The sequence below is a fragment of the Cylas formicarius genome, unplaced genomic scaffold, assembly GCF_029955315.1.
Source record: "Cylas formicarius isolate icCylForm1 unplaced genomic scaffold, icCylForm1.1 PGA_scaffold_5__7_contigs__length_24384050, whole genome shotgun sequence".
NCBI classification, from domain to species: domain Eukaryota; kingdom Metazoa; phylum Arthropoda; class Insecta; order Coleoptera; family Brentidae; genus Cylas; species Cylas formicarius.
The window spans coordinates 20,727,370-20,743,492 of record NW_026844341.1 but is presented as its reverse complement, the minus strand read 5'-3'; the positions used below and the strand labels follow the sequence as shown (position 1 = coordinate 20,743,492).

General features: G+C 36.0%; 1 protein-coding gene across 4 annotated transcripts in view; it reads right to left on the bottom strand.

Annotated features, from left to right (window-relative positions):
- Positions 1–16,123, bottom strand: part of LOC132702650 (peripheral plasma membrane protein CASK) — a 110,421-nt gene that overhangs the window by 59,563 nt on the left and 34,735 nt on the right. The window contains exon 1 of one of the 4 annotated variants that reach the window (XM_060671429.1): positions 13,587–14,063. The exons of the other annotated variants lie outside the window; for them this stretch is intronic. Within the exon in view, the coding sequence (XP_060527412.1) occupies positions 13,587–13,883 (297 nt within the window). The 5' untranslated portion in view covers positions 13,884–14,063. Of the gene's footprint in view, positions 1–13,586; positions 14,064–16,123 lie in introns of those variants that run through there. 4 annotated transcript variants of the gene reach the window in all.

The following is a 16,123-nucleotide window of genomic DNA, read 5'->3' as shown; positions in this document are numbered from 1 at the left end:
CTTAGCTAGCGCGAGATAACGCGTCACCATAGATCAGATAGAGATTATGTTTGTCTGATGCGTTCGGTTTTTTTTGTTAATGGCGAGGCTGATTCGATTTGATACCAAGTACTTTTGTTTCGATACCGAGTAAGTATCGCAAGATTGATTCGATGCTATAAATACTTGGTATCGAATCAAAAGTATCAAGTACCTACTCGTATTTACTAGTATCGAAATATCCCTAAATATAAGTATTGCGCTCTTCCACGTAACCACAAAAACAACAGCACCAACAACATAATCGTCAAAAAAAATACACACCCGTATATACAAGGTAAATAGAAGAAATAGACGCACATCATAAACTCGGAGGCCTAATAAATAATATTAACGCTTTTTTGAAGGACTTTATTGTGGGGAGGGACACTATAGCATAAGGTATTTCATTAAATAATTTAACTGCGTTATAGCTAAAAGATCTCTGGAAAGATACCGAAGTACAAGTACGACGGTGTCTTATTGGAGTTTAGTAGCAAAACAAAAGTGGTTAACTGAACTTTATATCGGTCATCCAGCTTGAACCAACCCGAACCAGAGAGGCGCTGTGTAATATGGTCATACTTTCTGAGATTGAGAAGACAATCATTCTGAAGTCGTTGGAGTCTCTCCTTATCTCATATAGACAATACAGCAATAAACGACATGGGTTAAAACTAACATATCAAAGAGTTTAAGTTTGACTTATTTACTGAAAAAATGTTTACGCATATACAATGTCCTCGACTTATATAAAAATTTTTGTAACACCGAGAAAATATGCCTAGAAAATCGCAAGTCACCGTCAAACCATAATCCTAACTTTTAACACGCCTCTTTTAATTTAATTAATCTAAAAAGAGGCGTTTTTTAAAATATCTTCCCTTTTATTTCCAAATAATAACATCTGTGAGCCGCAGATACTTGCGCAATCATTTTTAGATCTAAATTTATTTTAGTAGCGGCATTTAAATCTTGACTAGCGACAAAAAATAAATATAACTGAGTATTATCGGCGTATTGATGAGATTGATGAGAACAGAATAGCAATGGCATCTGAATGAGTATTTCCTATAACTACCCTTTGGTATCTCTGACCAAGAAAATTTTTAAATGCCGAAGATTTTCCGTGTAGCTGGGAGAAGGAAATGATTCAAGAGTATGAGGCAAGAGTTTAATTTAGAATCCGCTGCTCTCAATAAATCATCAGTAACATGAAGCAGCGCTGTGAAGAGATGGAAAACCAGATCGAGTGTCTGGGAGGATTTTGTTATCGCATAGGAGCTGACGAAGTTGTTTAGCTGCAATTTTTTCGATAATCTTTGAGAAGAAGAAGTACGCGCTCCGTTGAAATTCATGAATCGAGATCGTTGCTACGTGTGACCGTTTCTCATAAGCTACCGTCCACGAGTCGTATCCAACACATCCATCCTTGTGGTCTACATGTCTATGGTTCTATATAACTAACTAACTATATAAATTTTGTCTGTAGTCCAAGGAACTTGCCTGCATAGAAGTCGACCCACTGTAGATTTTTCACTATATATTTTTTTGTAGAAACTATTCACCTGACCCAAAAAAAACCATACTATTTGAAAGACAATTTAATATGCTTTAGTATGAGTATTAAATTTGTCAAGAGTGCTGGCCTTTTATATGCGTAGCTACGGTGAAAAAAATGAAACGCGTTCATACAGTAGTGATAGTAACAAGCATGTTATAGACTTAAATTGAACGCCTTTGCAACTAGAAATTTCACATTGTTCTATTTTAACCATTTGGATAGCGTTTAATTGTGTTAACTTGATGAATACTACACCGCAAAAAGAGGCTCAAGTTATCGCTTTAATCGAAAGTGGACTTCGCCACCGGGCTGAAACAGGCAGAAGGCGAATTACAACGGCTCGTAATGACCGCTTTATTGTGTTAACAATAATAAGAAATCGTCACTATCGTACTATTAAGTCACAGAATAAGACTGAAGGAAAATAACCTGACCCCAAAAACAACTGCAACTGGTCCAAAACTTACACCAGCTCATCGACAAGCACGCCTATACTTACTTACGAATTGGACATTGGACCAATGGGAGGTCTATTTTGTTCTCAGATGAAACCAGAATGTAACTTTTTGATAGTGACGAAAAAAAATGTACCGAAGACCCGGAGAGCGATTTGCAGAATGCTGCAATGAAGAGCGGAGCCCTTATGGAGGTGGTTCTTGCAAGAGAAGAATAAGTCATTTTTATATTGTCTTTCAAACAGCTTTTTTTTACCTGATGAGTAGTTTCTAAAAAAAATGATATTGAAGTCAAAAGTTCTCCATGGGCCTACTTCTATGCACGCAGTTTACTTCAAATAATGCAGAACAAATAAACTTGTGAATCTTGCTCAAATCGGTCGGTTTCTCTATTTTGATTCGAAAATATGGTGTAGTGCGAGCCAAAAAATCGATGTTATCCTGTTCCTAGAGTTCTTGAAGCTACGATGGACAGGTCAATTGTCAATCTCTCACATCTCGAATCATGATCTCCTGAGTGCCGTTTGATTGTAGCGCCGACTGTCTTGCTTGTTTCTCTGCGTATGTATATAGCCATAGCTAAAGTCCTGTATTTTGTATTGTTTTATCAACTGTTTAAATTTCACTAATGACGCCAACCATTCCATTCAGTTTCCATGCGAACTTCCAATAATTCTTAAATCTCTACTATTTGATTGATCAGCCAGTATATGGGATTACATTAGTGAAACTCTTTTTTTTATATCGTATACATACATACAACAATGTCTCCCTCTACCGGTAATTGTCAAGCGTTAATTGGTCGAACCTCGCGGGCTAATTTTGGCACGTTGTTATGAGTTCGTAACAACTTAGTTGTTTGTGTCAATAACGGAAAGTAATGTTTCTCATTTCAGAGTCCTGACGAAGCACAAAATCAAAAACAATAAAACGCCACTTGCAAAGACTCAGTAACCGTTTTGAGGCGATCTCCAGTTATCACGTGATATTAATTATAATGGAAACCACCAACAATAACTCAGAAATAATTTTTCCGAAATACAAGTTTCAATGACGTAAGAATAATAAGTATATTACCGGCACTATCAAAAATATACGAAAAGGATCTTTATAATCAAACGTATACCAATATAATGGATAATAAAATAGTACCAGAAAGTCAGTGCGGTTTTAAACGAAAGTCAAGTACTGCGCATGCTCTTATAAGTGTCATCGATGATATTGTCAGAGCCACTGACAAAAAACTAATGAGTGCCTTAATACTTTTGGATTTTTCGAAGGCATTCGATACGGTGAACCATGACCTATTGATTTCCAGGCTGAATTTCTATGGTTTTTCCTCTAATTCACGCGAGCTGATTAAATCGTATTTTTCAAATCGATATCTCTGGGGTGCCGCAAGGTTGGAACCTTGTGGCCGTTATTTTTTTTGATTTACACTTCTGACATTTTAAAATGTTTAAATTTTTGCAAAGTTCAGGTATATTCCGATGATACTTAATTGTATTGCTGTTTTGATTTTAATAGTAGCATGGATGCAGAGGTATTTATAAATCAAGAACTTATTGATTCGGATTAGTGAACTTTCTCGTGTCCATAATTTAAAGCTACACCCATGATATTTGGAAATAAAAATAAAGTTAAGCTACTTAAACAAAATATTAATATAATGTTCGATAATATTAAACTTTCCGTTGTCGATTCAGCAAAAAAATTATGGGTGATCATAGATTGTGATCTAAGATTTCGTGAATATTTAAAAAATGTCTTTCAAAAGGTATATTTCTCAATAAAAACCTTATATAGTAAATTTTAGACTAAGGAAAGAATTATGTGAGTCACTTGTCCTCTCATATTTTAACCACTGTGATGTAGTGTATGGTATTTTTATTGATAACGAGTGTAAGTGCGTATTCAAAGGCTGCAGAATGCTTGTGTTCGTTTTATTATGAGTCTTCGAAAATATGACCGCTGTATCTGCTTCAACATATTCGTTATGAAAATTATCAATAACCTCCATTCACCCACTTTGCTGAGAGAGCGGCTTGCTCCTAGGAGTACTATCCATTCTGTGAATGCAAGATACAGGTACAGGCTAACGATGCCACATCATCAGAGTGCCTTGTTTCTTAGATCTTTCACATTCAACGCAATTTACAAATACAGTTTTCCTAATAATGTTATTAGCAAAGGATTATATTGACTTATCAAATTCTTTATCTTCAATTGCATTTTCTGTAGTGTGTACAGGAGTTATGTTGTTCTTCTGATTTTGCAGGTATTTTTCATATTTTATCTGTGGTTCATCCATTTTTTATTTCAAATAGTGGGCAATTTATTAATTATATAAATAGTCATTTAGCGGTTCAGTAGAATAGCTACTTAAAGCTAGACTGCGCTGCTTTTATTATATATGTTATTATTATTATTATTATTAAATAAAACCAGATTTTTTCAGATATAAAGCTCCGTTTCAAAGCGACTCCCATCATAAGACGGTTAGCTGTGCGTACGTCGCGACCGGCATACTTTTTATACGTAGCTCCGCCGCTCCCGTTTGTTCCCTACGATCCCCGCGGGAACGCCGGGACCTTCCCTGCCTACGTGGCTTCGCGTTTTGTTTGTTTACGCCAAAGTAGGTCGGCCTTCTTAAAAGAAATCCGCGTCACGCAATAGCCCGAGGTTTAATATTACGCTATTCGAGTGATAGCGGAAACGTCGGTCCTACCTGGCCCCGCCCATGTCCTCTCCGCAGAAAGTTCCACGTGACCCCGTTTGAAATCCCGTATCCCTCGAAGCCGACCCAGTTCCGCAATAGGACGAAACCGCAACTGATGCGCGGTTGGACCAGTTCCCGACTTTTATTTGTTTTCGTCGTTCTTCGGTTTCTGATTAGGATTCGGCGGGTCCAGTCAGCGCGACGATGGAGCTGTCTTGACCTTGGACGTATCCCCAAACATAAATACGTGCATTGCCTGCATTTGATTACCGAATCAGCCGAAGGGTTAAACGAAGAAAATAATGGCATCCCTGCTGATTGTTTTATATTTCTCCACATATAGCTGAGAATGTATTTCCTTATTTTTTGCTTCGTGATATACAGCACAGCTTTTGAAGAGTGTTTATCTACGTAGTCTTTCTCGATGAAGCGTCGTATGTCGGTTCTTCTGCGTCCGCTCTTATAGCAATATGTCATTTTTCTCCAAGCAGATGCTATCTCGTAGTTGTTTCGATTTTCGTCATCTTCCCGTAATATAGTCGAGTCTAGAATTCCACGCAGCAATGGCGCGCGGGTGCTTTAAAAAACACGTTCAGGCCCTATCGACCCCCACGGATGTATCAATTACGGCAACGAGATTTTGCTCCAAGACATGCACTTTGCAGGTGGTACTTAAATAAATGCCAAGAAGACCCCGACTTTGTCAGGAAAGTTATTTCTAGTGATGGAATATTCACCAAGTATAACTGCTATTACCGAAAACAGCAAAATCCACATATTGTGGTGGAACAAGCGAATCAGGGAAGGTTCAGTTTTAAGGTATAGGTAGGCATCTAGAGAAATTTAAATGCCAAAAGATACCAACAAATCTAGAAGAGCAGGCAATTCCGCTTATCCGGGACATTGACAATGTCTGCAATAAACTAAATAAAACCTTTTTCGCAATATTAACAATTAGAGATTCATTTCTTGAGAAGGCACTAATAGCTTTTTACTACGCGTCAGCTTACTCTTCCATTTCACACAATATTGTCAACCGGGGACGAGCGAATGATGCTGAGAGAGTGTTTATACAGCAAAAAAGAATACTTAGGCTGATTTTTAAACTTCCTCCGAGGCAATCATGCAAAGAGACATTTCAACAGCTCAAAATATTAACAATGCCTTGTATATACCTATTTAAAATACTTTTGATCACACATAAAAATAAATATTCACATAGGAAGCATACTGATATCCACAGTTACAATACTCGCAATAGAGAACATCTGCTGAAGCCAAAACTCAACCATATGTTTTATAAAAAATCACTAAGTTACGCGGGACCATATTATTATAATTTGCTGTCTCCAAGCTTAAAAAATGTATCTATAAATCAATTTAAAAAACACATCAAGAGGCTCCTGACGGCCAATGCTTTCTACAGCCTGAAAGAATTTGAAGCGTACCTGAGAGCATCGTAAATAACGTTAAAAGTTTACCGAGATTTTTACTAATGTATACTCTCTTTTATTTTAAATTACATTAACTTGTTTGTCATGTTTGTTATATAAATATATACTCGTATTCGTTCTATACATTACTTAAGATTATGATATACATTGTTTTTACAATGAAACTTGTAATTTATTATTTGTATTTATTGACGAAACATCCATTGTATCACCTGGTTTTGTGAATAAATAATCTATCTATCTATCTATCGACAATTTGCCACTCAGGTAAATGAGTTATACTTTTAACATGACGGTGCACCTCCTCACAATGCACGAGACATTACTAATTTGTTAACTAATGTTTTTGCCGAAAACTGGATGGGAAATAAAGGTCCTATATATTCGCCCCCCTGGTCACCAGACCTGACCCCTTGCGACTTCTTTCTATGGGGGAGAATCAAAAACCCAACTACTAGAAGGGAATTGAAAGAGGCACTTCGTACTGCTGAGAACTTCTTAATGCCGAAAATAGCGTCAAGAGAAGATGTAGGATATGTTTACAAGAAAACGGCGGTATATTTGAGCTTTTGTTTTATAATTAAAGAAACTTCGCTCGAAAATTGAGCGCGTAACATGCACATATAGTTGTGGGCTAACTATGCCGCAAACGCTTAAAGCCATAGAGGCCCCTCGAATTTCGATCACCCTGTATATGTAGCTAATTACGGATTAATTTGGTTCCAATGCCTGCGAGAAGTTCTAGCGACATCGGTCTGAATTCTGTTGATCAGAATAATTGTTCGTTGTTTTTGCAAGGCATCTCAGTTATTATTAGAGACAGAGTGGTGTGGTTTTCGCAATACTGTGCTGGACTTTTGTGAAGCACAGGAATACAGAGAGAAACAAATTAGGCTATTTCAGTTACCCTTTTTATTTTAATGAAATGATGAAAGCGCAAATTTTATATATTTTTTCACATCCAGTGACGTACATAGATTTTTGGTTAAATAATTACTAACATACGAACAAAGGTATACGTTTATATGTTACAGATTTTAATGTTCTTGTCAAAAATGTATGAAATAACATAAACATGTATTTTGAAAAATAAAACTTGTTTTATAAAACCAATTATTTTATTACAAAAAATACATCTTTGGGCATTTACAGGGATAAATGTCTAGAACGCAAAATCCAGAACTCAGCGGTATAAGAAGTGTTTTTTTTTTCGATGTATAGAAATTTAAGTTGCAATAAAACAACGATGGATTATTCAATTGACATGATTTTTATTTATCCGAAAGATAATCTCGTGGCATTACATTTTAAATATGATTTCTGGCCTATGACCGCCACGGCTAGCGCGGATGTAGTCCAATCTGGACGTCCAATTTTCGATGACTTTCACCAACATTTGTGGACGTATATCGGCAATAACACGGCGAATGTTGTCTTCCAGATGGTCAAGCGTTTGTGGCTTATCCGCATAGACCAATGACTTTACATGGCCCCACAGAAAGTAGTCTAGCGATCTTGGAGGTCAATTCTCAGGTCCAAAACGTGAAATTCGGCGGTCATTAAATGTGTCTTTCAATAAATCGATTGTAGCACGAGCTGTGTGACATGTAGCGCCGTCTTGCTGAAACCACATCTCCTGGACATCATGGTTATTCAATTCATTGACTGTAACGTTCTGGCCATCATCGTTTTTGAAGAAGTACGGACCAATGATTCCATCAGCCCATAAAGCGCACCAAACAGTACATTTGAGGACTAGCTTCGCTCCAAATGCGGTAGTTTTGTTTGTTTGTTTGTACTTGATGATCGTTTGGCTTCAATTCTTGCACGAGTTGGATTTTGTAAGCACGTAATCCGAGATCCTTCAGCAAAACCTTCCATAAAGTGCTCGATGGCGGATGGACTCATTCGGGTCTTCCTCAATGCTCCGCTCTACAGCAGCAATAGCTTCTTCTGTAAGCCCCGTACGGCGTCTCTGCGAAAATGTTCCACGGTTAATCGAATTAACTGCTCTGATGGACGATTTTGTCGACGATAAAATGGACGTAGTGCGCACAGAACCATTATTTTCGAAATAAAATTGCACTATTTGCAAGCGTTGTTCAGGCGTGAGTCTATTCATGATGAATTGCCAAACCAAACTGAGAATAAATCCCTTGACAGCTGTTAAATCGGTCGCCATCTTGAACAGCAATGCCAACTTAATGTTCTGTACATCGAAAAAAAAAACACCCTTTATATATACCTAGAATTCTACAATGTATATTTTTTCAGTGTTCCAGATTACCTTATTGCCGTAGTTCAAGTCACATTTCTACAACAACCATACAAAAAATATTAGTATTTTATGTATACTGCAGTTTGTATTTTTTATATAACATAAATACTAACAATAATAATAATATTAACAATAACATGTGGAATAAAATTAAGATAAAGCAGATACATATTTTTTAAAATGTGGAAGTATGAGCTTCATGTAGAATAATCAGACAAATGTATATAAAGTGCCAACAATTTTTTGAAAAAACATACAGTCAGCATCTTAAATTTCATATCTTAAAAAAAAATTGAATACGCCACTGGAATGTAGGTAAAAAGATCTATAAGACTCCGTTTTCATCAGCTCATTGCTGTAAGCCACGTTGTGCATGGACAACCATATTCAATAATATTTACACAATAAATTAAAAATTCTGGGATAAATAATAAACGTTACTGTTTTTCCATGCGCATGCAATTAGCGCCCCCTCCCCATCATTCCGAGCGGCGCCAACCAATTTATGGTTCAATTTATTCCCGGCGACGACGTCGCGTCACCGAAAAGACGCGTCGTCGTCGTCGTCGTTGCAATCGAAAAAATCAATTAATGCGATTGCAGGAAACTATTCCGCCAGTAAATTGGAACGTCAGCGACGGAAAACGCCCGACTTCGGGGTGGTAAAGGGGCGGGGAGGAGTCTATAAGCGGGAGCTTTTCGGGTAGTTCGTCGTCCTTCGACGACAACGGGGAAAGAATGCGGTAATCGTTTAACAACGGCTTTTAATTACCGCCAATCGGGGAAACATTACCCGCACAAGGCCGATAAAATTGCGGTTAAACTTAATCGACTATTCTGTTGCGGGGCAATCGGTTTGAGATTCTGCCTGTCGTCCCATTGGAGGAAAAATTCCTTTTTTTAATTCATTGTAAAACTAAACTTAGTTCAAGTGTTTAAGATTTATTTTTCATGATTTTTTGAAAACTTCCACTTGTTGGCACAATTCAAATATCAATTATTTTCATTTAGATCTGTTTTTAACTCGTTTAAAGAAGTCTTACGTTACGCTGATCACTGTGACCAAATAAAACCGATTAGTTTTAAAGTTCAAAATTTTGTATTAAACTAAACAAAGACAGGTATGGTTTTGAGATAAATATAGACCTTTTGATATTTTAAAGAAATGATTTTAAATAAACACAAGCCAACAAGTGCTATGTTCAGAAACAACAAAAAAATAAATAATATCACCAAAATAGTGAATCACAAACTATTTGAAGTCCAGATAGTTATAGAAATGACTTTCTATAGAACCCAACAGAAACAAGAAAAATATAAATATCACCAAAATAGTGATTCAAAAACTATTTCAATTCCAGATAGTTGTAGAAATGATTTTCTATAGAACCCAAGTCGACAAGTGCTATATTCAGAAACAACAAAAAAATTCAATAATATCACCAAAATAGTGAATCACAGACTCTTTCATGTCCAAATAGCCGTAGAAATGTTTTGTATAGAACCCAAGTCAGCAAGAGCTATATTCAGAAACAAAAAAAAAATGTCACGAAAATAGTGAATCAAAAACTATTTCAATTACAGATAACTGTAGAAAAAAATTTCTATAGAACAAAAATCGACAAGTTCTACATTCAGAAACAACAAAAAAATCAATAATATCACCAAATCAGTGAATCACAAATTATTTCAAGTCCAAATAGCTATAGAAATGACTTTCTATAGAACCTAAGTCAGAAACAGAAAAAAATATCACGAAAATAGTGATTCAAAAACTATTTCAATTCCAGATAGTTGTAGAAATGATTTTCTATAGAACCCAAGTCGACAAGTGCTATATTCAGAAACAACAAAAAAGTCAATAATATCACCAAAACAGTGAATCATAAACTATTTCAAGTCCAGATAGCTGTAGAAATGATTTGGTATAGAACCCAAATCAGCAAGAATCAAAAACTATTTCAATTCCAGATAGCTGTATTCAAGTAAAGCAAGCAGCGATCATCAATAAACTGAAACGACTGCACTACACTACACATATTATCAAAAGCAAATACTATGATGAAGCATACAAAAGATTTCCATACCTACTATGTTAGATCAGTGGACGGTATAAGAACCAGGAACCAGGATTCACCATAGTTACTACTAGAAATAGCATAGAAAAAATAGAAAATTGTATATTTTGGATCTAGAAACGTTGACACCTATAAGACCCTCTCCCTCGCCCGTAATCGAAAGCCAACGAAATTTTTAGCGGAGACGACGGAATAAAAACTTAATCGAGATCGCCAAGTGGACGAGTTTCCGGACGAATCTATTTTTTTTAATTAACAATAAAATGAGTTTTCCCTAGGCGCGCGTGCCCGTCTCATCATCCTCTCGGCAATCGTACTCCCCCACCCCTCTCCTCCAGGCGTATTTTTCGTTACTTTACGACGAGGAATTTGCATTTACACGTCCGGGTAACGACGTTTCGAATACCGAAGTAAATACGGTGTTTCATGTTACGGATTTAACGTTACTACCGGAAACGAACTGGCTGGTAAATTGAGTTCCACGTGTTCTCGCCGAAATCTCACAAACAGAAAATGAGCTCAGATGAAATGATTCGAGACTGACAACTCGACGAATAATTTTTTTTGGTGGCAAAATTTTTCGTTTGATTTTAATGTTTTTTTTATTCCGTTATTTCATTAAAAAGTCTTGCTCCTAATTCGTGAGAATCCAATACTTTTAACCGAGTCGATAACGAAAACACTCTAGAAGTCAATATCAACTAGATGGTATCTAAATCAGCTAAATATAAATGGAGTTAAATCAGTTACTTCCTTTTTTCAAATAAGTCAAAACATGTTTCGACTCCAACTTGGGAGTTGTCCTACAGAGGATTTCATAAACCGGTAGTACCAATTTGTTAATTTAGTCAAATCGGGAGAACATAAAAGAAAATTTCCCGTTTGATGACTAGCTACGTGCAACTACTTGGGAAGTCAATGCTACTCCAACAGGGCAACCCGAACATGTAGTCGCCAACAACCAGGTGTCGAAAACAAGGCAGAAAAAAGTAAAAAAAAAACAGGGTAAAGAATTGTTTAAGGTCTCGCTAGACTTAGAACAGCACCTTCACAGAATTTCTCCTGTTATCGTCAGGTCACAGATAAAATCAAAGTCGAAAAGTGAATGATATCTGGGATAGGATAGATTCAATATTGGTGCGTATCGGACCACGGAATATTAAAAATATGATAAAACAGCATGTCTTAGTTAACCACTGCTAAAAGCGTGGTTATACCAATAACCAACCTTTCTTTTATTTTGCCTGCCGATAACTAACCATTCAAAATACTATGCAAATCTAAGGAAATGTCAAACAACATAACCAAAGATGTTTAATATTTCCATGGATAACCAAGTAGTATTATTCCATTTTTTTTAAGAAATAAACTTTCATTATTTATTTTGTAGGAATTAAAAATAGATAAATAGGAAATAGAACCGTAACGTTCAAAATTAAAAACCTGAGTGTATAAGAGACGAGGAAAAAAGACGTTTTCGTGAAGATGTGTCCATCATAACCGCAAAAGTTATGGACGACAGGGAGCGGTAAAACTGCCGCATGCATAGCTCTAAGTTATTGCGACAATGTATATTGACCATGCATTGATAAGTCTGATAAATTCATGTATATAGAAGCTCTAAAACAAGTATCTGAGGCTGATCTTAGGCATTTGTCTCATAAAATTAAGTATCTAAAGTGACTTAATATCTTCTGTTCTTTTACAAAATTCTTAAATATGACACGAAACCATATTTGATGGATAAAATTTTTTCCTATTACGTTGTCTCGTAATTAACTAAATTTAATGTTGCCGAGTTTTAATATTCCTGTGCCGCATTTAGAAGTAAACTGAAGGTACGCTGCTATCAAAAGCAAGTTTCTAGTATTGCCTCAGACTTCAGGATTACTTTGTTTTTTGTCCTGATTTATAACTGTTTATCTTTGTGCCTCTTTCATCTGCATCTTTATAACCCTAGTAACAGTTAGCTAACGGCAGTTGTATTTGATCCCTCATTCTCTAAACCTATTTATATTTATATATCTCATAGTAATGTTAGTTGTTGGAATATATTTTCCTCTTTTTTTGGGCCGCAACAGATAAACAACAAACCATTGGTTTGTTTCATTTAATTTTTATCAGTATTCTGTTGCCTTTTTCTATGGGATTCAATTTTTGACACCAGTCGGGGCGTAAAAGGGGACAAAATGCTTTTTGGTCACACTTCTATAATTTTTTTACATATTTTAATATTTTTGAAATAAACTGCCTCATCATTTGAGTTAATTTATACCAGTTTTTCGTGACGATGATTTAGAGGAATTTGACTGATATTAAGTGCCTGAATTTTTAATAGATATCCCTTAAAATATTCACCAGACAAGTAAAATACCAGATAACTGATTTAATAATAACAATGTTAAGATTTTGTAGCTTTAATAATCGTATGTCCAACATAATTTCAAATGCTTTTCAAATGTTGGGCATCATTAGATTGTCAAAAAGTGAATTCCGTGGCAAGGGCCAATGAGAAGCGAGCATTTGGATTTTTTCACTACTGAGGGCAGGCATAACATAACATAGCTTACGTTAATGTATTTTGTGTGCATCTTTTCGAAGTTTCATGTAGAAATGGACCCTGTCCGTAAAATTAAAGGTAACTAAATAAATAAATTTATTCGAAATCCATGACGCTGGGCGTTCTAGACTTTTAAGATGTATCAGGTTGTTGTTCAACGTCAGTAGATAAGCAAATCCGGTTCCAGACCAGAAATTCCTGCATAATCGCAAACCTTAACGGAACTATCACCACGAACACGGACACACCGAAAACCGCAGTTCGATTGCGTTTCACGAATCGCTCGGCAACACGTGAAAAAAGCAAGATTAATGTTCTGCGAGTACATTAATCAACAGGGGTGACGGCATCGAAAGAAGAAAATCTGCGGTGGGAAAACGAGAGAAGATTAGGATAATTAAGGTGACGGCGGAGTTCCGTAAGCAAATTTCCTTGGAAGCGAAATGACAGTTTATCTCACCTTGTTGAGACTTCGCCGTCGGTAACACATCGTCCTCTGCAGGTAATATTTGTAAACGTGAGGCGGCATGTGACGTTTCGTCTCTTCGCCGATCCAGAGGTCTTTGGACGAAGAGGCTCGCGTCAACGGCACGGCCGGGGACAGCGGCGTCGCGCACCTTGAGCAAGGCGGGCATTCGCGACACCTGGAACATTGCGAACAACTTCTACGGACGCGATGTTGTCCGGGCGAGACCGGCTGCGAACAATGGGATGCGGACGGACATTCGGCACTCGTCGAATGACATCTGGTGCTCATTAAAATGGCGCGCCCTTTTGCTTTTCGGTCGCTTTTAACCGACGTCGGATTGGTATCGCACTTGATTCGGCACGGGTTTTAATTGACTTGATTGTGTGCTCTCGGTATAAAAAAATTTAAGTGAGCTGCGACGGAAAGTCTTTTGTTATAAAAATTGAACTGAGGTGGCTTTTACTTGATGAAAATCCATTTATCAAAATAAATACGAACTAAAAGTTCAGATTTTCACGAAATTATATATTATGACATGACAATTGTTTCGACAACACCGTGTCTTTATCAAATGTAATATTTACAAACTACCTGCTATATATACCGAAAAATGACCATAAAATCTTAATTAATGTTCTTGCGAGAATTTAAGTTCAATAAAGGAGAGGTATTTAAATCTAATTGACATTTGAATGTCTCATTTTGTTAATCTCCATGGCTTCCAATAAATTTTATTTTCTACTTTTTGTGGCTGTGTGTAATATATCAAAATTGTCGTCAAAAATGTGTTTTTCTGTGTGTATCATAATTAGAATCTAGATTTTTGTTTTTAAACGGTCTTATATGTTCGTTAATGCGTTTCTTGAAGGATCTACCTGTTTGTCAAATATAAATTTTAGGACAAGATCCACCTGTAGACACCTGATTTTTGGGATTTTGGACATTTCGATTTATTGTTTTTTAAATATTTTCCTATTGTGTTGTTAGTTCCGAAAGCTATTTTTAAACCACATTTTGACAAATGTTTTGAAACTTTTTCGCTAGGTTCTCCTACGTATGTAATTGTTTAAAATTGTTCGTGTTCTGTATTTAGTTTAGGATAAATAGAGTTTACTGTTGTCTGTATTTGTTTTTTATTTATAATTTTATCTATAATGGACGGATTGTAGCCGTTGTTCAGTGCTATTTGTTTAATGATATTAAGTTCTTTGTTGTAGTTTTCTGTTGAGAGTGGCGTATTAAGAAGTCTGTGTATAAAAGGGTTAAATGCGGCCATTTTGTGTGTATAAGGGTGATTTGAGCTGTTATGTATGACTGTGGCCGTGTGTGAAGGTTTATGATATATTGAAAAATCTAATACCTCTCCTTTATTGAACTTAAATTCTCGCAACAACATTAATTAAGGTTTTATGGTCATTTTTCGGTATATATAGTAGCAGGTAGTTTGTAAATATTACATTTGATAAAGACACGGTGTTGTCGAACCAATTGTCATGTCTTAATATATAATTTCGTGAAAATCTGAACTTTTAGTTCTTATTTATTTTGATCTTTTGTTATAGTATAGTTTTGACTTATTGAATGCAATAAAACTACCTGGTATGTATCTACATTAACATGTTATTATGTTTTATACTATTCTAGAGTTGGTTTTCGCTACCCTAACAAATTAAATATAATAGATATAACAAGATTGCTTTCGAAAAATCGACGCTGGGCGCGGAAAATTTGTAGCGCCTAGCGCGAAGCAGCTTTTTATTTTAAAAAGAAAGAGCTTCGCGGTTTCTAGTGATAAAGGGACGCGTCGTTTTTTTATGGTGCTCCTGAGGACCACTATGCAACTTTCGTAACATCGATGTAACTTTATGGTGCATACACCCTGTATAAAGCGTTTTTTACTTATCGCCGAAGTTCAAAGTCACAACAAACTTTGATAAAGTAAAAAGGATTTCCAATTATATTATTCCAAGTATCTCGCGCACCATGTAAACTTGAAACTCTCTTTCTCGACACAATATTCGAGACTGTTTAAAACAAATTATCCCATGTTTTATAATTTTTTAATTACGGCTAACAATTTATCAACGAAAATGGCAATTTTAGGTTTTTGTTTAACCATAATCGACACACCCCGCACATATTTGAAAAAATTCCGAAAATGGAGGTTATAGCCCTCGGTCTTCCACGTTTCCTAGTCCAAAAATAAACATAGCGAATGATTTTCGAGAAAAAACTAATCAATGATGTCATCGCACCTTGACAGCGCCGGAATAGTGATTTTCATATGGAAATTTCTAAACCAGTGTGTGTGATAGACGAAACCCCCAAATACAAAAATTGTTAATGCGGCCTATGACACTGATTGAACCCATTAAGAGTTTTGATTGCGGTTAATAATTTACTCTGAAAAAAAAACAATTTTCAAAGTCTTTTACATTTTTGCCTATAATTTAAAAATCCTGAACATAATTGAAAAAATGCTATAAATAAATGTTATAGCACTGCATTCTCCGGGTAAGCCAGTTAAA